Source organism: Scyliorhinus torazame, chromosome 13, assembly GCF_047496885.1.
Source record: "Scyliorhinus torazame isolate Kashiwa2021f chromosome 13, sScyTor2.1, whole genome shotgun sequence".
Taxonomy (NCBI): Eukaryota; Metazoa; Chordata; class Chondrichthyes; order Carcharhiniformes; family Scyliorhinidae; genus Scyliorhinus; species Scyliorhinus torazame.
The window spans coordinates 57,641,049-57,668,942 of NC_092719.1; the positions used below are offsets into that span (position 1 = coordinate 57,641,049).

The 27,894-nt window shown below is 51.6% G+C and overlaps 1 protein-coding gene across 2 annotated transcripts in view; it reads right to left on the reverse strand.

Annotated features, from left to right (window-relative positions):
* lamb4 (laminin, beta 4) overlaps positions 1 to 27,894 on the reverse strand; it is a 195,876-nt gene that overhangs the window by 28,043 nt on the left and 139,939 nt on the right. For both annotated transcript variants that reach the window (XM_072471583.1, XM_072471584.1), the window contains exons 27-28: positions 27,008 to 27,162; positions 17,740 to 17,948 (exon numbers count right to left, since the gene is read on the reverse strand). In XM_072471583.1, the coding sequence (XP_072327684.1) occupies positions 17,740 to 17,948; positions 27,008 to 27,162 (364 nt within the window). The remainder of the gene's footprint in view (positions 1 to 17,739; positions 17,949 to 27,007; positions 27,163 to 27,894) is intronic.

Here is a 27,894-nt window from a genome sequence, read left to right on the forward strand (position 1 = left end):
TTCACTGACTAGATGGGCGTGGGAATCGGGTAGTATGGCCACAGACCGCACACCATGGCAACAGCCGACCACCCACACCCCCCACCCATCCACCCACCAAGCACCCTCACCCCCCTCCCCAACCCCACCCACCCCACCCGCATGCACACCACCCCCCCCCCCCATTGCCGATCCACCTGCGGCACAACGGGCCGGGCTCACACAGTTGCGGGTGGACGCGTGTCTATCGCAGGCCATGGAGGATGATGACAACCCGCCCTGCGATGAGCTCCTGGCTCTACATCGTTGGACTATGTCTGACCCATGGCCACAGTACCACCATCCACCCGGACCATCCCTGCATGCGGCTGTGACACTGCAGCGCACGGTCCCGTCCTCTGCCCGGAGGATGTTGATGGCGGCCCAGGGGGAAGGGGGCAGACTCACCTGGGGCTGAGGTAAGACCACCCCTCACACACACACTTGCGCTCAACGTACATGACACCCCCGCACACTTTGGACAGAGCACAAAGGCAGCTTCGGTAGGTGTAACATTGACTTTAATAACCAAAGGAGTTCATGCACGTGCCCTAGCCCCTAAAACTCATCTGTGCCCTGCACCCGTGCCAACTTACTCAGTGTCTAATTGTTTGGCCTTACGGGCCCTTTGACTACGTCTACGTGGTTCCCCAGACGGTACAGCAGAACTGGAGGTGGACTCCTGTGATTCCTGCCCTCTGACACTGGATCCCTTTGGCGGCCGTTTCCTGGGGCGTCCTGGCCTAGATGGGCCAGGCTGCAGCCCGGGCGACTGGGATGGCGAGCTGCCAGCCTGTCCTGCCCGTTGCCCACCCGATGCACCTGGGACGGAAGGGGGGGAGTCCGAGGTGTCGCGGTGTACCGGGACCTCCCCTACAGAGGGAGCCGGGACGGACCACACCACCTCCTCCTCCCTCGGGGTGCCCGATGGCCCCCAGGCTTCTACATGGGTGGGGGATGCGAACGGACTGGCCATCCGACGCCCCCCCCGACATCTGGCGCTGCCAGTCCTGGAGGCCCGTGCTGGTATCGACAGGGGTCTGCAGGTTTGCAGCCATGGAGCCCAGGGTGTTGGCAAACCCTGTCTGTGACAGTGCGACGCCGGCTCGCACATGGCCACTGGCGCCGATGCCCTCAGCGATGGCCTGCAGAGACTGGGCCATGGCCTGCTGAGACTGGGCCATGGCCTGCTGAGACTGGTCCATGGCCTGCAGAGACTGGGCTATGGCGTTGAGCGCCTCTGCCATCTGGCGCTGGCACTGGCTCATGGCCTCCTGTGAGAGGGCAGCCATTTCCTGGGCCACAGACGCCGCCTGCACGGAAGGCCCCAGGCCTCGCAAACCGTTCCCCATGTCTGACACCGTCGCACCCATTGCCTCCACCGCGGACGCCACCCGCGCGGTGTCAGCCTGGGTGGCACGCATGACCGGCACCACTCCCAGCTCCTGGACGCGGGTGGACTCCTCCACCTGCGACCGCAGCCGCCGCAAGCCGCCCGTCACCCTCTTCGCTCGTCTCCAGGTCGGTGGTTGCATCGGATCTATGTGTGGGTGTGGTAATTGCAGGAACCCGGGATCCATCTGGGCGGCAGATGTTCGCTTGGCCTGGGCTGCCCTCCGACCGCCCGGTCCCTCTGCTGCTCCTACCTCCACCTGCTGTACCGGGACGGCTGTGTTGTGCGCACCAGTGAGTGTACCAGACGCCTCATCACTAAAGTGCCCAACCGTGGTGAGTGTTTCTGCGATGGTGGAGGGTGTTGGTGACAGCAGTGGCGTTGTGTCGTGCTCTTCGTCCCACTCTGAGTCCATGGCACTTTGGGGTGGGGGTTCGTCTCCACCCATCCACTCTGAGTCACTGTCCGGTATTTCGTCTTCCTGGGTAGTGCTGTCCCGGGTAGGGGTGTCCTGGGTAGTGCTGTCCCGGGTAGGGGTGTCCTGGGTAGTGGTGTCCTGGGTAGTGGTGTCCTGGGTAGTGGTGTCCTGGGTAGTGGTGTCCTGGGTAGTGGTGTCCTGGCTCGGATGTGACGGGGGCCTTTGGCTGCCCCCCTCATCGCTGGGTGGTCGCTCCCGCACGTGACGGGGGTGTCGTCTCCCTGTTGCTCCAGGTCTCTCCGTCTCCCGTGGTGTGCGAGGGGCATCCTGCGGGCGTCGCATGCTGGAGGGTGCGGGTCTCTCCGTCTCCTGTGGTCTCCGAGGGGCATCCTGCGGGCGTCGCATGCTGGAGGGTGCGGGTCTCTCCGTCTCCTGTGGTCTCCGAGGGGCATCCTGCGGGCGTCGCATGCTGGAGGGTCCGGGTCTCTCCGTCTCCCGTGGTCTCCGAGGGGCATCCTGCGGGCGTCGCATGCTGGAGGGTGCGGGTCTCTCCGTCTCCCGTGGTCTCCGAGGGGCATCCTGCGGGCGTCGCATGCTGGAGGGTGCGGGTCTCTCCGTCTCCCGTGGTCTCCGAGGGGCATCCTGCGGGCGTCGCATGCTGGAGGGTCCGGGTCTCTCCGTCTCCTGTGGTCTCCGAGGGGCATCCTGCGGGTGTCGCATGCTGGAGGGTGCGGGTCTCTCCGTCTCCTGTGGTCTCCGAGGGGCAACCTGCGGGCGGTCTGCATCTGCGGGGATGGGTGCCTGGACGTTTGGTCCTGCGATACACAATGAAGCATGCATGGTTAGACACGCAGGCAGTGATCAGGTGATACGGGGGAGGGGGATATAGGGGAGGGGGATATGGGGACGGGCTGTCGGTGGCTCACTCGCTAGTACGCCCCCGACCTCTGCATCAGCAACCTCCCGGTCCTCAGGTCCGTCAGCCAGTTCCAGGGCCCTTTCCTCGTGTACGGTCAGTGGCCTCTCATCAGCGGGCCCTCCTCCAGTCCTCACATGCTCCCTATTGTTGTGTGCGCGCTTCTCCTGTGGGGGGGGGGGGTGGCAGGGGTAAAAGGCAACACTGTTAGGCAGGTATATGAATGCACGCCATCGGTTGCGCGTGCATTGCAGAGATTAAGGTTAGGGCTGGATTCACTTGGGGATATGGGGGGTATGGGGGAGGGGGGGATATGGGGGAGGGGGGATATGGGGGAGGGGGGATATGGGGGAGGGGGGGATATGGGGGAGGGGGGGATATGGGGGATATGGGGGAGGGGGGATATGGGGGAGGGGGGATATGGGGGAGGGGGGATATGGGGGAGGGGGGATATGGGGGAGGGGGATATGGGGGAGGGGGGATATGGGGGATATGGGGGAGGGGGGATATGGTGGAAGGGGGATATGGGGGATATGGAGGAGGGGGGATATGGGGGAGGGGGGGATATGGGGGAGGGGGATATGGGGGAGGGGGGGATATGGGGATATGGGGAGGGGGGATATGGGGGAGGGGGGATATGGGGGATATGGGGGAGGGGGGATATGGAGGAGGGGGGATATGGGGGAGGGGGGGATATGGGGGAGGGGGGATATGGGGGAGGGGGGGATATGGGGAATATGGGGGAGGGGGGATATGGGGAGGGGGGATATGGGGGAGGGGGGATATGGGGAGGGGGGATATGGGGGAGGGGGATATGGGGGAGGGGGGATATGGGGGATATGGGGGAGGGGGGATATGGGGGAGGGGGGGATATGTGGGGGGGATATGGGGGATATGGGGGAGGGGGGGATATGGGGGAGGGGGGATATGGGGGAGGGGGGGATATGGGGGATATGGGGGAGGCTCACCCTGCCTGCTCTGATGAGGCCGTTCACCTTCTTGTGGCACTGGGTGCCTGTCCGTGGTGTCAGGGCCACAGCGGTGACGGCCTCTGCCACTTCCCTCCACAGACGCCGGCTGTGGCGTGGGGCAACTCTGCGGCCGTGCCCGGGATACAGGGCGTCCCTCCTCTGCTCCACCGCGTCCAGGAGCGCCTCCACATCGCGTGACTCGAACCTCAGGGCTGAGCGACGGCCAGCCATCCAGTCGGGTGTTGCGGTCGGGTGTTCCGGTCGGGTGGGGGGAGCAGCGCGGCCTTATGAGCCGTCACGCCGTGCAGCGCGTATGACGCTGCACGGCGTGAACCACTGCACAAGAGCGGATCCCGTTACGTCGCTGCTAGCCCATTTCGGGCCGGAGACTATCGACCCATTTTTCCGACGTGACGCAAGTCGGATTTGCGCCATTTTTTGCGCCGATCGGCGGACTTTCCGCCGATAACGGAGAATTTCCCCCCAGATTTTTATTGAATTCAAATTTCACCATCTGCAGTGCTGGGATTTGAACCTGGGTCCCCAGAGCAGTGCTCAGGGTCTCTGGATTACTAGTCCAGTGACAATATCACTGTATCACTGCCTCTCCTGTTTGTACTGGAACTTCCGTACCATGAAAATTAATAATTTCTGTATGCCTATTTTGTCATGTGAAGTCATCTCCATTGGGAATGAGAATTATACAGCACCAGTTTTTAGTCTGCTGACCTCTGTGAAGCAACACCTCATTGGACGTTGATTCTGGACACATATGGAACAAAAATTATTTTCTCTGTGGTTTTTGCCCTGTAAATCTTTCTTTATCCCTCTTTTACTGAATAAGTGCAGAAGAGGTTACGTAGCAACCCCACTCTCGTGATTTGAGTACATCTTACCTGTGGGTTTATTAGTAGAAAATCACACCAAATCTGAGGGGTTCGGAAACACACCCATCAGTTAGAAAGGAGGAAGCAAATCAAAACACCTTTCTCGTTACAGATGGGTGGTGAGAGTAGAGATCAGGGACGAGATTCTCCGACCACCCGCCGGGTCGGAGAATCGCCGGGGGCTGGCGTGAATCCCGCCCCCGCCGGTTGCCGAATTCTCCACCACCGGATATTCGGCGGGGGCGGGAATCGCGGCACGCCAGTTGGCGGGGCACCCCCCGCGATTCTCTGGCCCGGATGGGCCGAAGTCCCGCCGCTAAAATGCCTGTCCCGCCGGCGTAGATTAAACCACCTACCTTACCGGCAGGACAAGGCGGCGCGGGCGGGCTCTGGGGTCCTGGGGGGGGGGGCGCGGGGCGATCTGGCCCCAGGGGGTGCCCCCACGGTGGCCTGGCCCGCGATCGGGGCCCACCGATCCGCGGGCGGGCCTGTGCCGTGGGGGCACTCTTTCCCTTCCGCCTTTGCCATGGTCTCCACCATGGCGGAGGCGGAAGAGACTCTCTCCACTGCGCACGCGCGGGAATGCCGTCAGCGGCCACTGACGCTCCCGCGCGTGCGCCGCCCGGAGATATCATTTCCGCGCCAGCTGGCGGGGCACCAAAGGCCTTTTCCGCCAGCTGGCGGGGCGGAAATTCGTCCGGCGCCGGCCTAGCCCCTTAAGGTTGGGGCTCGGCCCCCAAAGATGCGGAGCATTCCGCACCTTTGGGGTGGCGCGATGCCTGACTGATTTGCGCCGTTTTGGGCGCCAGTCGGCGGACATCGCGCTGTTTCCGGAGAATTTCGCCCCAGAGCTGTTTAAATTAAACCCTCTCCTGTCTGAAACACCATTTGGACAGGATGTCAATCTACGCTCAACATTATCACAGCCAATCCACTGCTATTCTGTAGTAAATCTTAGAGGAGCATTTCTCTACACATTTTATCGTGCAGCTTAAAAGTAATGTTTACTCTTTCCTTCCTTCAATCTGTAATTGAAGTGTTATCTTGAAATGCGATCAATCTCCACCTGACCTTTTGGAGTCAGAGCACGAACAAGAATAGTAAGACTATTGTGTCTGATTCGTACTTTATGGTGCCTGGGAAATTAAGTCATGTCGTATTAGACTAGCAACAAATTCCTGCATTGGCAACTGCTCTAAATAGGGGAATATTGTCTAATCTCGAGAAGAATTACGTTTTAATGTTCTCTCGGCAATGCTGCTACATTACCACATTAACAATTCCATCAGTAGAAAGGCAGAATTTCTGCTGTTTAAACGACTACAGGCTTTTGAGAAAGTTCCACACCAAAGGCTATTAGTTAAATTAAAAGCTGCAGGCATTCAAGGCAAACCTCGGGAATAGATGAATCAGTGACTGTTCACGAGAAGAGTTAAATCGGATGGGGACGCACTGGCATGTAGTGCCTTAGGGAGTTCTGTTGAATTCACAAAAAACACCTGGGGCTGGATTCTCCATTCCTGAGGTTAAGTGCTGAAACCAACGGAGGATCCGTGGCTTTTCACGATGGGAAAATCGGCGCGAAACACTCACCGGTACTGGAATCGCGTGAAACACCCACGGAATGCACGGAAAGTTACGGAAGCTAAAGAAATTTGGCATGTCTGCATCGCCTCTCACAATGTCTACAGATGTGCCATAGAGAGCAGCCTATCCGGCTGCATCACAGCCTGGTATGGCAACTGCTCGGTCCAGGATCGCAAGAAACTGCAGAGTGTGGTGAACTCAGCCCAATGCATCACACAAGCTTGCCACCCCCACAGTGATTCTGTATACACCTCCCGCTACCTCAGGAAGGCAGGCAGCATTATCAGATACCCCTCCCACCCAGGTATTGCCATCTTCCAGACCCTTCAGGCAGCAGGTACAGAAGTTTGAAAACCCGCACACCCAGACATAGGAACAGCTTCTTCCCCACAGCTACAAGACTCCTCAACGACTCCCCCTTGGACTGATCTTTCCCTGTAGGAACACTATTCACGACACCCTATGCTGCTCTTGCTCATGCATTTGCTTTGTTTGGCCCCTTGTTCCTCACTGTAACCAATTACTGTTTGTCGATGTACCATTTGTCAATGTTCTCTGTCGATTATTCTTGTCTACTATGTACGTATTGTATACGTTCCCTCGGCCGCAGAAAAATACTTTTCACTATACTTCGGTACACGTGACAATAAATCAAATCAAATCAAATCAAAACAGCCGGAGAATTGCCGGGTCCCGGGCAGCAAATGTGCAAAGCTGACAAACACATGCATACACCACCCAGACATGCACCGGTCATGCTGTAAAACATGGCCGTGCTGGACCAAGTACCTGCCCACTCTGACTCCACAGCCCACCTCTTGGCCACCCCCCCACCACTCCCTCCAGCCCTAGCAAAAGCCCCCGGCCAGCGGCACGGATCTCGGCCGAGTGTGGCGGCGCTGGACACTGTCTCAGCGGGCACAGCAGACTCCCGACCGCTGGGACCACACGTGGTCTGTGCTGTCAGGAACCCGACCCAATGGAGGCAGAGCATCGCGGGTGGGCCGGCTGATGACGCTTCAATGGGATTTCGACTGCGCGAGGCGCGTGTACTGATGACCGATTTGGAGGGGGGCAGAGCATCACAGACCGGCATCAAACCGGTGCCTGCTCCGATTTCAGCGTTGGGAGCCATTCTCCGCCCGATCACCATTCTCGATTTCGGCATCGCGCTACGGAGAATCCTGCCACTGAATTCAGCAACCCATTGCAAAGTGGTCAAATGTGCGTATGAAGTCAAAACAGGAGATTTATTGGGATTTAAAAGGCAGCTCAGAAATCCAAAACAAATTGGACAAAACTATCCAATTTACACAACGTTGGATAAAATTTAATATAAGCAAGTGCAAAAAATAAGCCACTAAAATACTCCAGGAATAGTGTTGAAATCATAGGGAAGCTCACAGAGACCAGGATTATTTGCAGACTCAAGATGAAACATGTGCAATCAATGCAGAGCAGTGAATCAACAAAGCCAATAGACTTTCGAACTACCTTGCCAAAACAGTTAAATATAAGTCATTTCTGAGAATTGCTTTATTAACACTTGAACTGAAATACTGGTTTTGTTTCTGGTCACCAAAATACAAAAGAAACATTCAATGGCTGAATTGCACAAAAGAGTAACAGACTGATTTTTGGGAAAAGTGCTGGGGAAATATTTATTCTTCATCCTCAGTATCATAGAATCCCTACAGTGCAGAAGGAGCCACTCGGCCCATCAAGTCTGCACTGATCCTCCGAAAGAGCACCCCAACCCAGATCCAATCCCTCACCCTATCCCCGTAACCCCACCTAGAGACAATTTAGCATATCCATTCCACCTAACGTGCAAATCTTTGGACTGTGGGAGGAAAACGGAGCACCCGGAGGAAACCCACGCAGACACGGGAAGAATGTGCAAACTTCACACAGACAGTCGCCCGAGGTTGGAATCGAACCTCAGTCTCTGGCGCTGTGAGGCAGCAGTGCTAACCATTGTGCCACCATGCCGCCCGTAGTTGCTGACTGAGAAATTGTTGTGGAGGTAAGTAAGATTCAAGAAAACACAAAAATTATAGCAAGAACGTTGCATTAAATTAAATAATGGGAATGAAGGATTCTACTTTATCAGTAAAAGGAAGTTTCAGGACTAATGTGGGGACAAATCTTCTTTACCAGAACTAAGCAACATATCTAGATAGATCAGTGGGAAAAGAAGCAAAGACAGCATTAACATTTGTGTCGCAACTTTGACAGGCACACTCCTGCATTCCCACTGAAAGGGCAGAAGTGAAATGGCACATACTTTGAGATAGTATTTATAATACCCCAGTCTCAGACTGCTGTGGCGGGACTCTCCGGCGCGATGTCCGCCGACCGGCGCCAAAAACGGCGCAAATCAGTCTGGCATCGCGCCGCCCCAAAGGTGCGGAATTTTCCGCATCTTGAGGGGCCGAGCCCTCAGCTTGAGGGGCTAGGCCTGCGCCGGACTGATTTCCGCCCCGCCGGCTGGCGGGAAAGGCCTTTGGTGCCCCGCCAGCCGGCGCGGCAATGACTTTGCCGTGTGGCGCATGCGCGGGAGCGCCAGCGGCCGCTCACGGCATCCCTGCGCATGTGCAGTGGAGGGGGTCTCTTCCGCCTCCGCCATAGTGGAGACCATGGCGAAGGCGGAAGGAAAAGAGTGCCCCCACGGCACACGCCCGCCCGCGGAACGGTGGGCCCCGCTCGTGGGCCAGGCCACTGTGGGGGCACCCCCCAGGGCCAGATCGCCCCGCGCCCCCCAGGACCCCGGAGCCCGCCCGCGCCGCCTTATCCCGCCGGTAAGAGAGGTGGTTTGATTCTCGCCGGCAGGACAGGCATTCCAGCAGCGGGACTTCGGCCCATCGCGGGCCGGAGAATCACCGGGGGGGCCCGCCAACCAGCGCGGCGCGATTCCCACCCCCGCCGAATATCCAGTGCCGGAGAATTCGGCAACCGATTCTCCGACCCGGCGGGGGGTCGGAGAATCCCGCCCCTAGTGTCCTATCATTGATGCCAGTTTGAAGTGGAAGTCAGGCCTAATTTATTTAATAAGGCCTGGGTGTTAAAAAGGTCTAGGCTTCATGTTGGGGAGCTGGATGTACGTATTTCTCACCCCCAGTGAAAATTGTGGCAGATATGATGGTGGAACAGACTTTGGCGAAGAAGCTGACGGTCATCGGGTTGTGAATATTACTCTAAGGGGCTCCTGGAACTATGCCTTGTGCTTTCAATCCATGACATCTGAAAATCACTTGTATAAAAAGTATAACACTGGAGAGGGAAATGCTTTCCCTTTGACATGTATTGGCCAGTCTTTCTGACACTCTGTTGTGGATGCTGTCTCTGGCATTCAACTCATGTTGACTTTGATGAGCGATGAAGCTCTGTGGTTCTGACAGAATCCAAACCAATCCCAATTGTTCGAGAAGTGGGCAGCTGTTGGACATGCATTTCTGTCTGTTAACGTTGTAGACTAATGTGAATGAAACATATTGAAGAATGTAACTTTTGAGGCAAAGTAAATTCTTTAATCTTTTACACAATGATTAATACACTGTTGATCAATCCGACTAGATTTGAGACATTTTTAGGGCTGGTTTAGCACAGTGGGCTAAATAGCTGCCTTGCAATGCAGAACAATGCCAGCTTCACGGGTTCAATTCCCGTACTGGCCTCCCAGAACAGGTGCCGGAATGTGGCGACTAGGGGCTTTTCACAGTAACTTAATTGAAGCCTCCTTGTGACAATACTAATAATTATTTATTATTTCAGACTTAAATATAACAATTACGTTTATGGTGTGACCTCATTGGTGAGAGTGCAGAAAAAAATCATGAGAATGGTTCTAGGGGTGAGGAACGTCAGTTATCAAGATAGATTGTATAATTTAGGATGATTTTCTTTGGAAAAGAAGGCCAATATTCTCTGGTGTTTCGAAGAATGCGAGGTGGTAATCTCATTGAAATGTATAACATTTTTAGTGGGCTTGAAAGGGTAGATGCTAAAAGGATGTCTCCGCCAGAGTCTAGAACTGGAGTCAACTCAAGATAATGGGTCCACCATTTAAATAGATAAACCTAATTAAGACTGAGATGAGGTAATTGCCTTCACTAATAGGGCTGTGAATCTTTGTATTCTGTACCCCAGATGGCTATGGATATTCAATTGATGAGTGTATTCAAGACTGAGATTGATAGATTTTGGGGACTAAGACAAGGGATATTGCAATAGGGTGGGAAAGCCGTACTGACGCAGATATTCAGCTGTGATCTTATTGATTGGATCATATGGCCTAGTTCTGATGTCCTTGCTAATGTCTGAGTACTTGGAGTATACATTTGAAGAAAGCTTGAACTGCTGTTCAGAAATCTCAAAAGTTGGTCAGATAGATGAATGAAGTTTGAAGGAAGTCATCTTTGGAGATTTTTACACATTGCACACGACTACACTGAAAAAGTTAGGTGTTCTGCAATGTGACACAAAATCCCAATTTCGAATGGGTCATGAGGCTGGTGACCATTTTAATGACTGTCAAGTTTCTGGACTGGATTATGATAGGTCTTAAAATATGAATACTAGGACATGTATTTTTTTCCTCTCATTATTGTGCTGTGTTGCTGTGTTAGTTGAGAATGGATGGTTAACAGTATGGCTTATTATTGAATCAATGATTGATGCAGCACAGAAGGAAGTCATTCAGCATGCCAGCTGTTTGAAAGAGGCATCCAGGTCACCCCTCCCATCTGCTCCTTCCCCGTAGCCCTTTAACTATTCGTTCAATTCCCCTTTGAAAGCTTCCACCACTTTGTGGCATGAGTGCACTCCAGTTCATTGGAACCACTCATTGTCTATATTTTTATCTCCCTCACGCCCTCATGTGCCTTTAGTTCTTTTTTACCAATCTCTTTACATCTGTGTCGTCTGGGTAACCACCCTTCTCTCACTGGAAACAGTTTCTACATACTTACTCAATCAAAACAATTCACGATTTTGAACACCTCTATCAAATCTCCTCTTAAACTTCTCTGCCCCTGGGTTAGCCCTGCTGCCTCACGGCGCCAAGGTCCCAGGTTCGATCCCGGCTCTGGGTCACTGTCCGTGTGGAGTTTGCACATTCTCCCAGTGTTTGCGTCGGTTTCGCCCCCACAACCCAACGATGTGCAAGATAGGTGGATTTACATCGCTGGTAACATTCGAGTAAATCTCTTCCGCACCCTCTCAAAGGCCTTGACCTTCCTAAAGTGCAGTGCCTGGAACTGAAGTCAATACTCCAGCTGGGGCCTAATCAGTATTTTAAAAAGGTTTTGTCATTCATTCTAGCTTTTATGCTCTATTCCTTTGTTAATTAACAACACCTTCTCAACTTGTCCTGCCACCTTCCAAGAGAGGTGAACGTATATCCTTAGGATGCGGGCCATTTAAAATTGCCTCATTTAGTTTCCTACCAAACTGCATCACTTCACACAGTAAATTTCACATTCTGCAGTTCTGCCCAAACTATGTATCTTTAATATGTTGTGGATTGGGTTAATTCTAGAATATTAAATTCTTTTTATCATGTTAGAAAGGCTTAATATTGATGGGCGCGACCCAATGGCCAGACTGTGCTGTGGCGCAGTGTGGCCAATAAAAGCTGGGGGACCCCGCTCCCGGGATCTACCCGACTCACAACGCCTCGCGAGATCCAACATGATCTCGTGAGACATTGCGATGTCAATCCCACCCATTGTTGGCGGGATCACTTTTTGGCAAATCTACACATCAGAGTGGGACAGCTACTCTCACTCTAATGTGCAGATTCCCGAGGTACCTGAGGCTTTGGGATTTATCCCCTTCTCCTCAGAAACCTTGGGCGAATACTGTTCAGGACAGGCTCCCACAGTGACCAGACAGTGCAGCACTCATGGGGTCTCCCAGGGAATCGGAGGCCCGGAGCTGTAAGCGCTTTGGGCAGGGTGGCACCCTGGCACTGCCAAGGTGCCCAGGTGGCACTTCCTGTGGGCATGGGCACTGCTGGGTTGGCACTGCTGAACTGCGTGCGCTTCGGCCAGGGGTGCCCTTCGTGGGTGTTGTCATGATATTCAAACATACATCATAACACATACATAATGATAGACAGACTAACGGACCAATTAGCACACATAACACGACAGCCAATCACAGACAAGAGCAGACACAGTATAAGACAAGAAACACGACACTTCCTGGGCAGTCCATCTGGAGACAGCACAGGGCCAGGACGTCATTAGCAAGACACTCACACAGTCACAACGTGCTGAGTACCAAGTCAGATGTATAAATAGTTGGATGGAATAAAACTGCATTGTACCAATCGCAACCGTGTTGGTTCTTCTGTACCTCAGAGCACCCAACACCTCATGATACCAGGAGTGAATCGATACCTACCGGCAAATCTGCCATCCTGAGCCATGGACACCCGCAACAAACCGCAGCCGTTGCAAGTCGCTGGGAGCCTGGGCACAAATTGGAAGCTTTTCAAGCAGCGATTCGAACTCTTAATGCAAGCCAATGAAAAACAGGGCGCCTCGGACGAAACAAAGATTGCCATGCTCCTCACTACCGCAGGTCAGCACGCCATCGATGTATACAACTCCTTGGTGTTCGCGGAAGGCGAGAACAAAGCTAAGTATGACACGGTCCTCCTGAAGCTCGACAAGCACTTCAACGTTGAGGTCAACGAAAGCTTTGAGAGGTATGTCTTTCAGCAGCGCCTGCAAGGTAAGGATGAGCTCTTTCAGTCCTTCCTGACGCACCTCCGCATACTCGCGCAGTCCTGCGGTTACGACACCACCTCAGAGTCCATGATCCGGGACCAGATCGTTTTTGGCGTTGCCTCCAGTGGCCTACGCCACCAGCTTCTAAAAATTAAAGGCCTGACCTTAGCATCTGCAGTTGAAGCCTGTGTCCTGCATGAGAATGCGACCAGCCGCTATGCCCAATCTCAGGTGACTGAATCGGCACGGAGGGGGTCCCACGCGATCGAATCGGCAAGCCAGGCCGCCCACGAGGCCGAACGCATCCAGGCAATCGAGTTTCTCCCGGCCCGCGGCCCGGACGTGCGTGCCAAAACCTACGGCAACACCGAGGGACGTGCTGCGCAGGCGCGCCCGACGCAAGACTGAACTGCGCATGCGCAGTGGCGTAACGAACGCCATGATGTCATGACGTGCGGCAACTGTGGAGCTGCACATTTAAAAGGGCAATGTCCTGCAAAAACCCGACAATGCCTACGCTGTGGCAAGATGGGCCACTACGCTGCCTACTGTCGAGCGGCTCAACCTGTTGATCTTCCACATCTCCGACAACCTCGCAGGAACGTGCGGACCATCCAGCCTCCACATCACGACATCCAAACCGACAACACAGATGACCAAGACGCCTTCCGGGTTGCGGTCTTTGATGCGAACCGGGTCAACACCATCAATCCGGCCGATGAATGGAGTACCACCCTAACGGTCAACCGATCGCCGATCACTTTCCGCCTGGACACTGGCGCCTCCGCCAACCTCATAGCATGTTCAGCCTTCTATGCCATGAAGGTCAGACCACCAATCCAGCCATCCCGCTGCAAGATGGTCGACTACAACGGGAACGTTATCCCGGCCATGGGATCCTGCCAGCTCCAGGTGACACACAAAACACACACGGCCACACTCTCGTTCGAGACAGTTGGCTCATCGAAGGACTCCCTGCTGGGTGCACAGGCATGTAAGGCTCTCCACCTTGTGCAACAAATTCTCTCTCTCTCTCCAGACTGACTTCCCGGATGCTGAGTTCTACGCACAGCTCCACTCGCTCCTCGCCCACAACCAGGAGGCATTCGAAGGTGCCATACACCTACCGAATTCGCCTCAAACCGGACGCCATCCCGGTCGTTCACACACCTCGCAGGGTTCCTGCGCCACTTAAAGACCGCCTCAAGCAGCAGCTGCAGGATCTCCAGGACCAAGGGGTCCTATCCAGGGTCACGGAGCCCACGCCATGGGTCAGCTCCATGGTGTGTGTAAAGAAGCCCTCTGGCGAGCTCCGCCTCTGTATATACCCCAAAGACCTCAATAATAATATTATGAGGGAACATTATCCCTACGCAAACGGGAGGAGATCACCAGTGAAATGGCCCAGGCGAAGATATTCACGAAACTGGATGCTTCTAAAGGATTTTGGCAGATCCAACTGGACCCGTCCAGCCGAAAGCTATGTACCTTCAACACCCCTTTCGGCAGGTTCTGCTACAACCGGATGCCATTTGGCATCATCTCGGCATCCGAGGTCTTCCATAGAATCATGGAGCAGATGATGGAAGGCATCGAAGGGGTGCACGTATATGTGGACGATGTCATCATCTGGTCCACCACACCGCAGGAGCACATAAATCATCTCCAACGCGTTTTTGCCCGCATACGGGAAAACGGCCTGCACCTCAACCGAGCCAAGTGCGCCTTTGGCCAGACCGAATTGAAGTTCCTGGGGAACCACATCTCCCGGTCAGGGGTCCGTCCGGATGCAGACAAGGTGATCGCCATCACAGCCATGCCGCAGCCGGCTGACAAGAAGGCTGTCCTACGCTTCCTTGGCATGGTCAACTTCCTGGGGAAGTTCATTCCCAACCTTGCCTCCCACACGACGACTCTGCGCCACCTCGTCAGAAAATCCACAGAGTTCCAGTGTCAACACACACACCAGCTGGAATGGGAGGAGCTCAAACGCAAACTCACTACGGCACCAGTGTTGGCGTTTTTTGACACGTCTCGTGCCACTAAAATCTCAACTGATGCCAGCCAATCCGGCATTGGAGCAGTGCTCCTGCAGAGGGATGACACGGCATCATGGGCCCCAGTGGCCTATGCATCGCGGGCCATGACCCCCACAGAGCAGCGCTACGTGCAAATCGAAAAAGAATGCCTGGGCTTGCGAACCGGTTTAGACAAGTTCCACAATTATGTTTATGGTCTTCCACTGTTCACGGTCGAAACTGACCACCGCCCCCTGGTCAGCATAATAATCAAGGACCTGAACGAGATGACCCCTCACCTCCAGCGCATCCTACTTAAACTCAGGAGGTACAACTTCCAATTGGTCCACTCGAGGGAAGGACCTCATCGTGGCGGATGCCCTATCCAGAGCAGTGAGCACGCCGCCAGATGCGGAGGGGTACATATGTCAGGTCGAAGCACAGGTGGCTTTTACAGCGGCAAATCTGCCGGCTGATGACTCCAGTCTGGCCCGTATCCGCCGAGAGACTGCGGCCGACCCCCTTCTGCAGCGAGTGATGTGCCACATGACGGGAGGATGGCTCAAAGGGCAGTGCCCGCAGTTCTACAATGTATGAGACGACCTAGCCATCATTGATGGTGTCCTTCTGAAGCTGGACCGGATTGTGATTCCACACAGCATGCGCCAGCTGGTTCTCGACCAACTACACGAAGGCCACTTGGGGATCGAGAAGTGCAGACGGAGGGCTCGAGGGGCGGTATACTGGCCGGGCATCAGTGACGATATTGCCAACATGGTGCTCAACTGTACAACCTGCCAAAGGTTTCAGCCGGCGCAACCTCCTGAGACGCTTCTGCCCATGAGCTGGTGACGTCCCCCTGGGCGAAGGTGGGTGTCGACCTATTTCACGCGCTCGGCATGGACTATGTCATCATAGTTGACTACTTCTCAAACTACCCAGAAGTCATACGCCTGCACGATTTGACGTTGTCTGCTGTTATCAGGGCCTGCAAAGACACCTTTGCTCGCCACGGCATTCCGATGACTGTCATGTCGGACAGTGGGCCCTGTTTTGCCAGCCATGAATGGTCGTCCTTTGCTGCTTCATATGGCTTCACACACGTGACGTCCAGCCCTCTGCATCCCCAGTCCAATGGAAAGGCGGAGAAGGGCGTTCACATTGCCAAGCAGCTCCTCTGCAAGGCTGCTGCTGCCGGGTCGGACTTCTACCTCGCCCTGCTGGCCTATCGCTTGGCCCCACTAGCTACTGGTCTCTCACCAGCACAGCTGCTGATGGGTTGCGCCCTCAGAACCACTGTGCCTTCCATCCTGGCACCAACAATAGACCATGCTCCTGTACTGCATAGGATGCAACTGCAGCGCGATCGCCAGAAGAGATCGTACAACATATGGGCAACTGATATTCCCTCCCTGGCCCCTGGAGACAACGTCTGCATCCACCTACCAGACGGTGGCTGGTCAGCACCTGCCGAAGTTCTCCGACGCGTGGCTCCCCGCTCGTTCCTGGTACGCATGCCGGATGGATCCGTGTGTAGGCGCAATCGCCGAGCCCTTCGCTTACTTCCACGCGCGCAACGGGACCCTACACAGATGCCGTGTCATCCACTGGTTCCTGATAGCGACTTTGTGGAGCTGCCATATACCATGCCCCTTCTGTCGCCGCCCGTGGCCAGGCCCGCACCTCAGCCGGTGGTTCTCGACCCACCCTTGAGGCGGTCAACCCGAATTCGTTGCCCACCTATTAGACTGGACTTATGAGACTGTTCACACGTCAAACTTTAGCAACTACTGTTTTGTAACATGTCACTGTTTTATCGTTCCAAGCCTCGTTTGATCGTTCCAAATTTCAACGTTCTTCTTTTGTTATGGTACAACCTCGTTAGCATGTCACACCTGACATTGCTCCTTGTATATAGTTAAGCCCCATGTACATGATGTAAATATTACGCACACACACCTTTAGCTGCACTCAGGACACATTTATATTTATAACCATGTAGGCACATAATCTTGAAAAAAAGGGGGGATGTCATGATATTCAAACATACATCATAACACATACATAATGGTAGACAGACCAACGGACCAATTAGCACACATAACACGACAGCCAATCACAGACAAGAGCAGACACAGTATAAGACAAGAAACACAACACTTCCTGGGCAGTCCATCTGGAGACAGCACAGGGCCAGGACGTCATTAGCAAGACACTCACACAGTCACAACGTGCTGAGTACCAAGTCAGATGTATAAATAGTTGGATGGAATAAAACTGCGTTGTACCAATCGCAACCGTGTTGGTTTGTCTGTACCTCAGAGCACCCAACACCTCAGGTGTTGGGGGGGGGGGTACGCCCAGGGGCTCTCCCAAAGTGTGTTCAGGCTGGGGGGTGGGGGGGGGGTGCAGGGATCGCTTCGGGGCCTCGGAGATTGGGATGCAATTTAAAAATGGTGTCCCGATCTCTCGCTTCACTGAGGGGTTCTGTCGAGTGAAGCGCCCCAGTCTATAAAACAGGGCTATGTGCTGCCTCAGCCACACATTTCCCACTGAGGTCCCTTACACAACACAAATCACATTGTATATCCATGTGTTTCTCAGCACTGCAAGCGGCGGGAAACACAAGGCTAAAAGCGCTCGCTATGGGAACGAGGCGTTGTGAATTGAGTCCAAAACGTTTGTTGTGAACTGAACCTGATTAAAAAAAAATACTTTTCTATTTCTTTGCCCTTAAATTATTACTAACCAGCCCGTCTTTCCTTGAAATGGCTTGAATAGATGCAGGACTCACCTTATTATTTAGAATGCTTATATCCAATAGTTTTGTCTTGTTGTTTAATGTAAGAACCTTATTTTGATCGATCAACATTTTTTTGTCTAACAAAGCATCTGCCACTTCTCTTGTTGTTTCTGAATTGTTCAGCAGCACTTCTGAATCATTCACCTTTTGCTGTGAGGCTGCTGAATTCTGATAGTACGTTTCAATGTCTTCAAAAGTACCTGTCCGGAAAAAGAAAGTAATGAGACTATCATTCCTTGAACTGAACCTGACCTTTGACTATAAATTTTACCACTGTTACACAGTCTGGCGGGAGAAATACCTGAGCACTATTTGCTGAGTGAGCTGAATTATTTTATTAAAGTATTAAAAATTGGTATGCACTACTGCACAGGCTTATTTTATTGTATATTTTATCTCAATGAAGCATTTAACTGCAAATGGATGTCCCAAAGCTGTGGTGCCCATAAATGTACAATTTTGACTTCACAATTTCCTATTTGCTAATCAATCTTTAACTTCGGTAATGAGAACAGGAAAACAGAATATTTCTTAAAAGATGTGAAACTTCCAAATGTTAATGTACAGAGAGACCTCTGTGCACTCATACAAGGAACATCGTAAGTTAGTATGCAGGTATAGTAAGTAATTAGGAAGGCAAATTACGCCTTAACCTTTATTGCAACAGGATAGGAATACAAGAATAAGGAAGTCTTGCTACAATTGTACAGGGTTTTGGTGAGACTGTACCTGGAGTACTGTGTGTAGTTTTAGCCTCCAAATGCTTGCACTGGAAGTTGCACAATGACGGTTCAGTAGAAAGATTCCCTAGACTGAAAGGGCTGTCCTGTGATGAGAGTTTGTGTAAATTGAGCCGACACTCTCAGGTATTCAGAGAATGAGAGATGATCTCATGGAGACATACAAGATTCAGAAGGGGCTTGAAATGGTAGACACTGAGAGGTTGTATCCCCTGGCTGGGGAATCTAGAATTGGGGGACACAGTCCCAAGATAAAGGGTTGATTATTTAAGACTGAGAGAAGGAGAAACATCTTCAGTCAAAGCATTGTGTATCTTTGGAGTTCTCTGCCCCAAAGGGTTGTTCATGCTCCATCATTCAAAATATTTAAGGATGAGATAGAATAAGATTTTTGGTCTCCCCTGGGAAATCAAGGGCTATAGGAAAGTATAGTTGAGGCACGAGATTAACCATGATCATATTTAAAGGCGGAATAGGTTCAAGGGGCCATGTGGTTTATTCCTACTTCTTTCTCATGTTCTTAATTGTACATAAGCGAATGTGTGTCTGTCTGTGATCAGGGGCGGGATTCTCCACCCCGCCGTGCCACATTTCTGCCCCGACTGACCGGCGGGATTCTTCGTTACACCAGCCGGTCAACGGGGTTTCCCATTGTGGGGCAGCCCCACGCCGTCGGGAAACCCCCGGGCGTCGGCATAACGGAGAATCACGCCGGCAGAGAATCCCAGCCTGATTTCTGTTGCTCTTCTGGAGTCAGGAGACATCTTAGAGACGAAGGGAGAACTTCCCAAATCAACAGCTTGCTTTCATTAAAGGAAAGATCATTATTGCTTCGGTTATTTCACAATAGATTTTGTTACATGCTTATTTGGGTCAACAGTTTGTACTGGTCTGAGCAAACTTCACAAGGACTCCTGAAGATCTCCAATGCTATGATTTTTCAATCTGACTGATAGTGGTGTGAAGAATGGTTTAAATGCAGAAAAAGGGCGATGACTGTTAATTTTCATGATGGCGGAGCTTTGATACTTATCTTCTTACATAGATTTACATAGAAAGTGCAGCATACAAAAGAACCCTTTGTCCCAACTAGTCTATGTTACGGGCAGCACGGTAGCATAGTGGTTAGCACAGTTGCTTCACAGCTCCAAGGTCCCAGGTTCGATTCCAGGCTTGGGTCACTGTCTGTGTGGAGTTTGCACGTTCTCCCCGTGTCTGCGTGGGTTTCCTCCGGGTGCTCCGGTTTCCTCCCACAGCCCAAAGATGTGCAGGTTAGGTGGATTGGCCATTCTAAATTGCCCCTAGTGTCCAAAAAAGGTTACGTTGAGTTACAGGGATAAAGGGGATAAGGTGGAGGTGTGGGGCTTAAGTAGGGTGCTCTTTCCAAGGGCCGGTGCAGACTCGATGGGCTGAATGGCCTCCTTCTGCACTGTAAATTCTATGATCTATGCTAGTGCTTCTGCTCTGTCCAGCAGATCACGGCAGCAGATTCTCTAGGGGGTTGGAGTGTAACACTCCTGCTCCTCCTAACCCACAAGCACTCCTAGATCCAGTCACTTCAGTTTCCTGAGCCCTTTGCTCGACAGCATTAAATTCACATGTTTGCCAAAACCAGAGGAAATGGGCCTCATTAACATATAAAATGATGGACCTGCCTCTCCAGAGTGGGTCCACAAGATTTCCCCAAACCCATTTGGTTAAACCAGGAGTGAAAGGACTTGCAGCAAGTTTCGCACATTTGCCAATTTTTTTTTTTAACAAACAATTTTATTGAGGTATTTTTGGCATTGTAAACAGTTACAGATAACAGAAATGTGCAAACATCAATATAAAACCAATACTTCAATCAAACCATACTGCACAAGCCCGCTCCTCTCCCCTAGACACTACCCGCCTATTTATCCCTCCTACTGTACTCTAATCTCCCCCCTCCCCCCCCCTCGTTCTCCCCCACTCCCCCTGCTGACATTCACTCTCCCGCGAAGAAGTTGATGAATGGTTGCCACCTTCGGGCGCACCCCAATACAGATCCCCTCAAGGCGAACTTAATTTTTCCTATACCCAGAAAACTTGACATGTCCGAAAGCCATAGTTCGGTCTTCGGGGGTTTTGAGTCCCTCCATGCCAGCAGCATTCGCCGCTGGGCTATTAGGGAAGCAAAGGCCAGAACATCTGCCTCTTTCTCCCCCTGGACTCCTGGGTCTTCCGAAACCCCAAAAATTGCCACCCCTGGAGTCATCACCAGTCTTGTTTTCAGCACCCGGGACATGACCCCCGCAAATCCCTCCCAGTACCACCTAAGCTTAGGACATGCCCAAAACATGTGAATGTGGTTCGCTGGTCCTCCCGCGCATCTAGTGCACTTGTCCTCTACCCCAAGGAATTTGCTCATCCGAGCTACGGTCATGTGGGCCCGGTGAACGACCTTAAATTGAATCAGGCCAAGCCTGGCATATGTTGCGGTTGAGTTTACCCTACTCAGGGCTTCCGCCCACAGCCTGTCCTCCATCTCCCCGCCAAACTCCTCCTCTCATTTGAGTTTCAGTTCCTCTGTCTGGGACTCTTCCCCTTTCATGAGCACCTTATAGATATCCGAGACTCTACCCTCTCCTTCTTCTCCTCTAGAGACTATTCAGTCCTGGATCCCTATTGGTGGGAGGCGTGGGAAGGATGGGACCTGTCTGCGTACAAAGTCCCGCACCTGTAAGTACCTAAAGTCATTTCCCCTTACCAGCCCAAATTTCTCCTCCAAGCCCCTCAAACTCGCAAAGCTCCCCTCCAGGAACATCTCGCCCACCCTCCCCACCCCACCCGCCGCCATGATCGAAACCCTCCATCCATGTTCCTGGGGGCGAATCGATGGTTATCACATATTGGAGCCCAGACTGACGCACACACCTCCCCTCCATGCCTCCTCCACTGGCCCTATATCTGCAGGGCCGCCCCCACTACCGGTCTGGTGGAGTACCTGGCCGGCGACAGCGGTAGGGGAACCGTGACCAGGGCTGCCAAACTGGTGTCCCTGCACGAAGCCGCCTCCACTCGCTCCCAGATAGACCCCGTACCCACCATCCACTTCCTTATCATGGCTATGTTAGCCACCCAGTAGTAATTGATCAGACCCGGCAATGCCAGTCCCCCCTCGCTGCGGCTCCTTTCAAGCAGCGCCTTCTTCACCCGCGGGGATTTTCCCGCCCAGACAAAGCTCATGATGATTTTGCCAGTCCTTTTGAAGAAGGACCGTGGGATAAAGATCGGGAGGCACTGGAAGATGAACAGAAATCTAGGGAGGATTGTCATCTTTACAGTCTGCACCCTCCCCGCCAGTGACAGCGGGAGTGCATCCCATCTCCAAAACTCCCTCTTCATTTGTTCCACCCCTCTAGTCAAATTTAACTTCTTCAACCTGCCCCAGTCTCGTGCCACCTGTATCCCCAAGTACCGGAAACCTTCCTCCACCAGCCTAAATTGCAGCTCCTTCAGTGTATTCTCCTGGCCCCTTGCCTGCACCACAAACATCTCACTCTCGGCCATATTTAATTTGTACCCTGAAAACCGGCGAACTTCCTCAATGTTTCCAGTATATTTTCCATCCCAGCCAGTGGTCCGACATGTACAGGAGCAGGTCGTCCGCATAGAGAGAGACCCTATGTTCCACCACCCCCTTAGTCATTCCCTTCCACCCCATCGCAGCTATCAATGCCATCGCCAACGGCTTTATGGCAGCGCGAACAGCAACTGGGAGAGTGGGCACCCCTGTCTGGTCCCGCGATGTAGTCTGAAATAATCTGGTACAATAGTCCCAATTAACCAATCCCTCCCAGAACCCAAACCATCCAAGCACCTCCCATAAACTCCACCCGGTCGAAGGCCTTCTCAGCGTCCATTGCCACCACTACCTCCACCTCCTAGCCCGTCAGGGGCATCATGATCACATTAAGCAATCTTCTCAAGTTAGCTGTCAGCTGCCTGCCTTTCACAAATCCTGTCTGATCGTCCCCAATCACCTCCGGTACGCAGTCCTTAATTCTAATCAATTCTAATCACCAGGACCTTGGCCAGGAGCTTGGCATCTACATTGATCAAGGAGATCAGCCTGTATGACCCGCAGGATTCCGGGTCCTTGTCCCGCTTCAATATCAGCGAGATGGTGGCCTGCGACATCGGCAGCGGCAAGGTCCCTCTGTCCCTCGCCTCATTAAAAACCCTTGTCAGGACCGGTTCCACTATCTCCGAGAACTTCTTGTATAACTCTACTGGGTATCCATCCGGCCCAAGGGATTTCCCCGACTGCATGGCCTTTAGGCTCCCCAATACCTCCTCCACTCTCATTGGGTCCCCCAGCCCGTCCACTAGTCCCCTGCCTACTTTTGGGAAGGTTAGTCCATCCAGGAACCTTTTCATCTCCTCCGGCTCTTCCGGGGGTTCTGAAGTGTACAACTTACTATAGAAGTCCCGATATACCTTATTCAGTCCTGCCGGGTCCTCCACTCTGCTCCCCTTCCCATCAACCACTCTACTTATTTCCCTGGCCGCCTCCCTCTTCCTGAGTTGCTGCGCTAGCAATCTGCTGGCCTTCTCCCCATGCTCATTGATGCATGATCAATGACTACTAAAGCGAGGTTGTAGTCCAACTGAAGGCTTTAATAAGCTAGATGTTTCCCCCAGCAGCTCAGGTACAGAAAGAAGGCTGTTAGGGCGGCACGGGCTCTTATACTCCGCCTTGCAGGACGGAGCTACCATACAGCTTGACCAATGGGAAACATACAATATCTACCAATGGTGTTCCAGCATTACTAGGTACCGTAATACCTCTACACAGACTGCCACACTCATACACCACTCCCCTCGCCTTTCTAAGTTGTTCCACGGCCTTCCTCGTGGATAGCACCCCCAGTTCCGCCTGCAATCTCCGTCTCTCCCTGAGTAGGTCCTCCCCTGGGGACCCCGCATGCTCCTCGTCTATCCAGTGAATGTCCCTAACCAATCTGTCCATTTCTGCTCTGTCCGCCCTGACCCTGTGAGCCCTAATTGAGATCAGCTCCCCCCCTCACTACTGTCTTCAGCGCCTCCCACAGGGTCGCTGCTGAAACCTCCCCCTTATCGTTCACCTGCAAGTAATTTTGCATACACTTCCGAAGTCTCTCACATATCCCCTCCTCCGACAACAGTCCTACGTCTAACCTCCATTGCGGGCATTGGTAATTCGTCCCCCCGACCTGCAGGTCCACCCAGTGTGGGGCATGGTCCGAGATAGTGATTGCCGAGTATTCCGTATTCTTCACCTCCCCTACACAGTCCCTGCTCATGATAAAGAAATCAATCCTAGAATATACTTTATGAACATTCAAACAAAACGAGTAGCCCCTTCCCGTCGGCTGTCTGGCTCTCCATGGGTCCACAGCCCCCATTTGCTCCATGAATCCTTTCAGCTCTTTTGCCATTGCTGGGAGTCTACCCCATTCTGGGACATGACTGGTCCAGCCCCGGGTCAAGGACCGTATTAAAGTCCCTCCCACATTATCAACTTACGTGAGTCTAGGTCCGGGATCTTCCCCAGCACTCTTTTAATAAAGTCAACGTCGTCCCAGTTCGGCGCATATATGTTCACCAGCACCACTCTTCTCCCCTCCAGCTTGCCCCTTACCATAAGGTATCTGCCCCCGCCATCTGCGACAGCACCCTCCGCCTCAAATTGAACCCGCTTATTTATCATAATTGCTACCCCCCTGGACTTAGAATCCAAGTCCGTGTGGAAGACCTGGCTGATCCAGACCTAGCCTGGTCAGACACTTTCAGATGTGTCTCCTGCAACATAATTATGTCCGCTTTCAGAGCCCGCAAATGCACGAACACACGTGCCCTTTTAACTGGCCCATTTAGTCCCCTGACATTCCAGGTGATCAGCCTGGTTGGGGGGCACAACCCCCCACCCTGCCGGTCAGCCATAACCTTTCTTGGGCCCGCCCCCGGCCCATGCGCCGCGCCATTCTTGGCTCGCCTCTTGGCCGCCTCCACCCCCGACCTCCTTTCCATGACCTACTTCAGTTCCCCCCCAAGTCAGCAAAATAACTCCCCCACATTTGCCAATTCAACCACCCTCCTCCTGAGCTCTCCCTTCGGATGTGTGGTTGTGCGGTGGGGGGGATGTGTGGTCGGAGTGGTTAAAATTGCCCCCTAGTCTCAGCCTTTGTAGCGATCTTTTCCGATTTATATCTTTATTTACTGAGTCTGAATCTAATGTTGACTATTCTCTATAACGCTGGTCATTATTTAAACAACACAACAAAGCATAGAATACAAAAGGATGCGATGCAATCTGCTGTATCATCAATTTTCACTCTTCTGAGGGAAAGTCTGCCATCTTCAACAATAGTCAGGCAGATGTCAATAACTTTGTTGTGATCTCATTTATACCAGGGGCACAAAGAAATATATTTCTACATAAAAATGGACCTAAATAGTTTTCTCTGAATAGAATTCCCTGGATTCATCATGTAATAACTACAAGTGCAACAAAATAAATGACCAGGGAAATGAAAGTTGAGAGGAACATTCCATACATGAAGGACCAAGAATCCACTTACTGCAACTAATTAAATTCAATTGGTAAAATAGGTTTGGAGTAAGTCAGTGAAAGAAAACCACCCATTTCACAATGGAATAAAAGCAGACACACTGAAGGGACGTAACTACAAATCTAAGAAGAAAGCTAAGGAATTTCATGATTGGTTTCCACCCCAACCCCAATCACAAAGGGTCTGGTTTAGCACAGGGCTAAAGAGCTGGTTTTTAAAGCAGACCAAGGCAGGCTAGCGAACAGGCGCCGGAATGTGGCGACAAGGGGCTTTTCACAGTAACTTCATTTGAAGCCTACTTGTGACAATAAGCGATTTTCATTTCATTTCACTACATGAAAAATATTTGTAGACTTCACAAAAGAAAATACGCTTAAACAAAATTTTGCAAAGCAAAGAAAACTTAATCAAAACAGAGATAGGCATTCAAAAAAGACAAGACAGATGTAAATCTGGATTAGCAATATAACTAAAGTACTGTTGAGATAAGATATGTTTCATAGCTTCTGTTCTGCACAGCTGAATTTCAAGGACATTAGCAAATAAAACTGCTTAAGTACGGAATAAATCAAGTAACACCTAGCCTGCCTTAGGCTTGGGACAGGATGTTGTTTCTTCCATGAGTGAGCTGTAAAGCAAGTGTGAATATTTTATGACACTGCTCTATTCAATATGTTGGTATTTCGCTGTCAACGACTAGGAGGAAAAATTCTTGTTGCAAAGAGGCCTGTAAAAATGCTATTACTATGGTACTGCAACCTGTTAAGAAATAGGAACTTTTGTTTGGGTTAAGCCTTTATAACTCTATAAATACGAGATGTGTAATGGTGGTGTAATAGCCTGCATGGGGCCTGTGTGGATTATGAGCTCCCCTGCTGCGGCAGGGGATCTCTGTTAACCTTTGCATAAAAGGTCAATCAGTAAGGCACCAACCAAAACAGTAACCCGATAGGGATCTACCGGGCAGTGTATATATTGTGTTGTAAATTATAGAATTTACAGTGCAGTAGGAGGCCATTCAGCCCATCGGGTCTGCACATGCCCTTGGAAAGAGCACCCTAATTCACAGTGGCCATTAACATCTGGGTGGGTGCTGAGAAATCGGTTGGATCGGTCTTAGTTACATCTGCCTTTTATTTTACAGTGTGGTCTGTTTGACCACAGTTTTTCTGTTAATTCACACATACCCCATGTTAATTCTGAATGTTAGAGTATAAGATTGATATTGTAAATTGTTTACTTTTCTTACTGAGCATTGTAAAGTTAATTTTGGTTTATTTAAAACCATGGCAGCTTCTGTCTTTATTCTCTTAGTAAGTACCTTGGATCACAAATCCTGGAACTCCTTTCCTGACAGCACTGTGGGTGTAACTACCCTACACCATGTGGACTGCAATAATGTAAGAAGGCAGCTCAATCTTCGCATGGACAATTAGGGATGGGCAATAAATGCTCGCCTGGCCAGCGATGCTCATATCCCATGAATAGAGTAAATGAAAAGGAGGTACCGTGTCGCGGCCAATCTTTAACTCTGCTCTGAGCAGATCTAGTTGACTCCATGCAGTTAAAAAGTTAACATCCTCTCCCAAATGACGTCATTTGTTTTAATAAGGGGCAATTTAGCGTGGCCAATTCACCTACCCTGCACATTTTCCCCAGACACGGGGAGAATGTGCAAACTCCACATGGACAGGGGGCCGGGATCGAACGCTGGGTCCTTGACGTGGTGAGGCAGCAGTGCTAACCACCGAGTCGCTGTGCCGCCCCTCCCAATTGACATCATTTGGACGCTTAAAAGCAGAATTGTAAAACATACGGTTATTTCAAGAAATCATGTCAATTTTAATAATCACCATTTTAATCACTAAATCCAGCATTCATATGACATTGACATAGTCCACAGGACAGTCAGTTTAATGGTTCTTCCACTCTTACACTTACCATTTATGTAAGCTTTTATTCCGGATTTGTTAGTGAATGTATTCATGTCCTGAATGAGCTTGTCCACTTCCTTATCAAGATCATCAATCTCTCTATTAAGCTCCTTGGTGCCATTTGAAATATTCACATTTGGATTAATCTCCATTTTGTTTTTTCTGACAAATAAATTGTAAAGATATTAAAAATATTATTGCATAACAGATAAATAGTAAATAGTGAAGTTGCCATAGTCCCAGATGACCATCGGCTGCTTCCCCGTTTGAAGAGGACAGCTTTTTATTTAATGCATTTGCGGGATGTGGGCACCGCTGGTTAGGCCCGCTTTTACTGCCCATCCCTGGAGGAGGTGGTGGTGAGCTGCCTTCTTGAATTGCTACAGTCCCTGAGATGCAGGTACACTCACAGCACTGTTAGGAAGGGAGTCGCAGGATTTTGACCCAGCAACACTGAAGGCAATATATTTCCATGTCGGGGTGGTGAATGACTTGGAGGGGAGCCTCCAGTTGTTGGGGTTCCCAGGTATCTACTGCTCTTGTCCTTCGAGATGGTGATGTGCTTGTTAGATGAATTGGACATTCTGAATTCTCCCTCCGTGTACCTGAACAGGCGCTGTAATGTGGTGACTAGGGGCTTTTCACAGTAACTTCATTGCAGTGTTACTGTAAGCCTGCTTGGGACAATAAAGATTATTATTATTAGTGGTCGTGGGTTTGGAAGGTGTTGCCTCAGGAACCTTGGTGAGTTCCTGCAGTGCACCTTGTTGATGGTACACACGGCTGCCTCTGTTCGTCAGTGGTGGAGCAAATGAATGTTTGTGGAAGGGGGAGCAATCAAGCGGGCTGCTTTGTCCTGGATGGTGTCGAGCTTCTTGAGTGTTGTTGTAGATG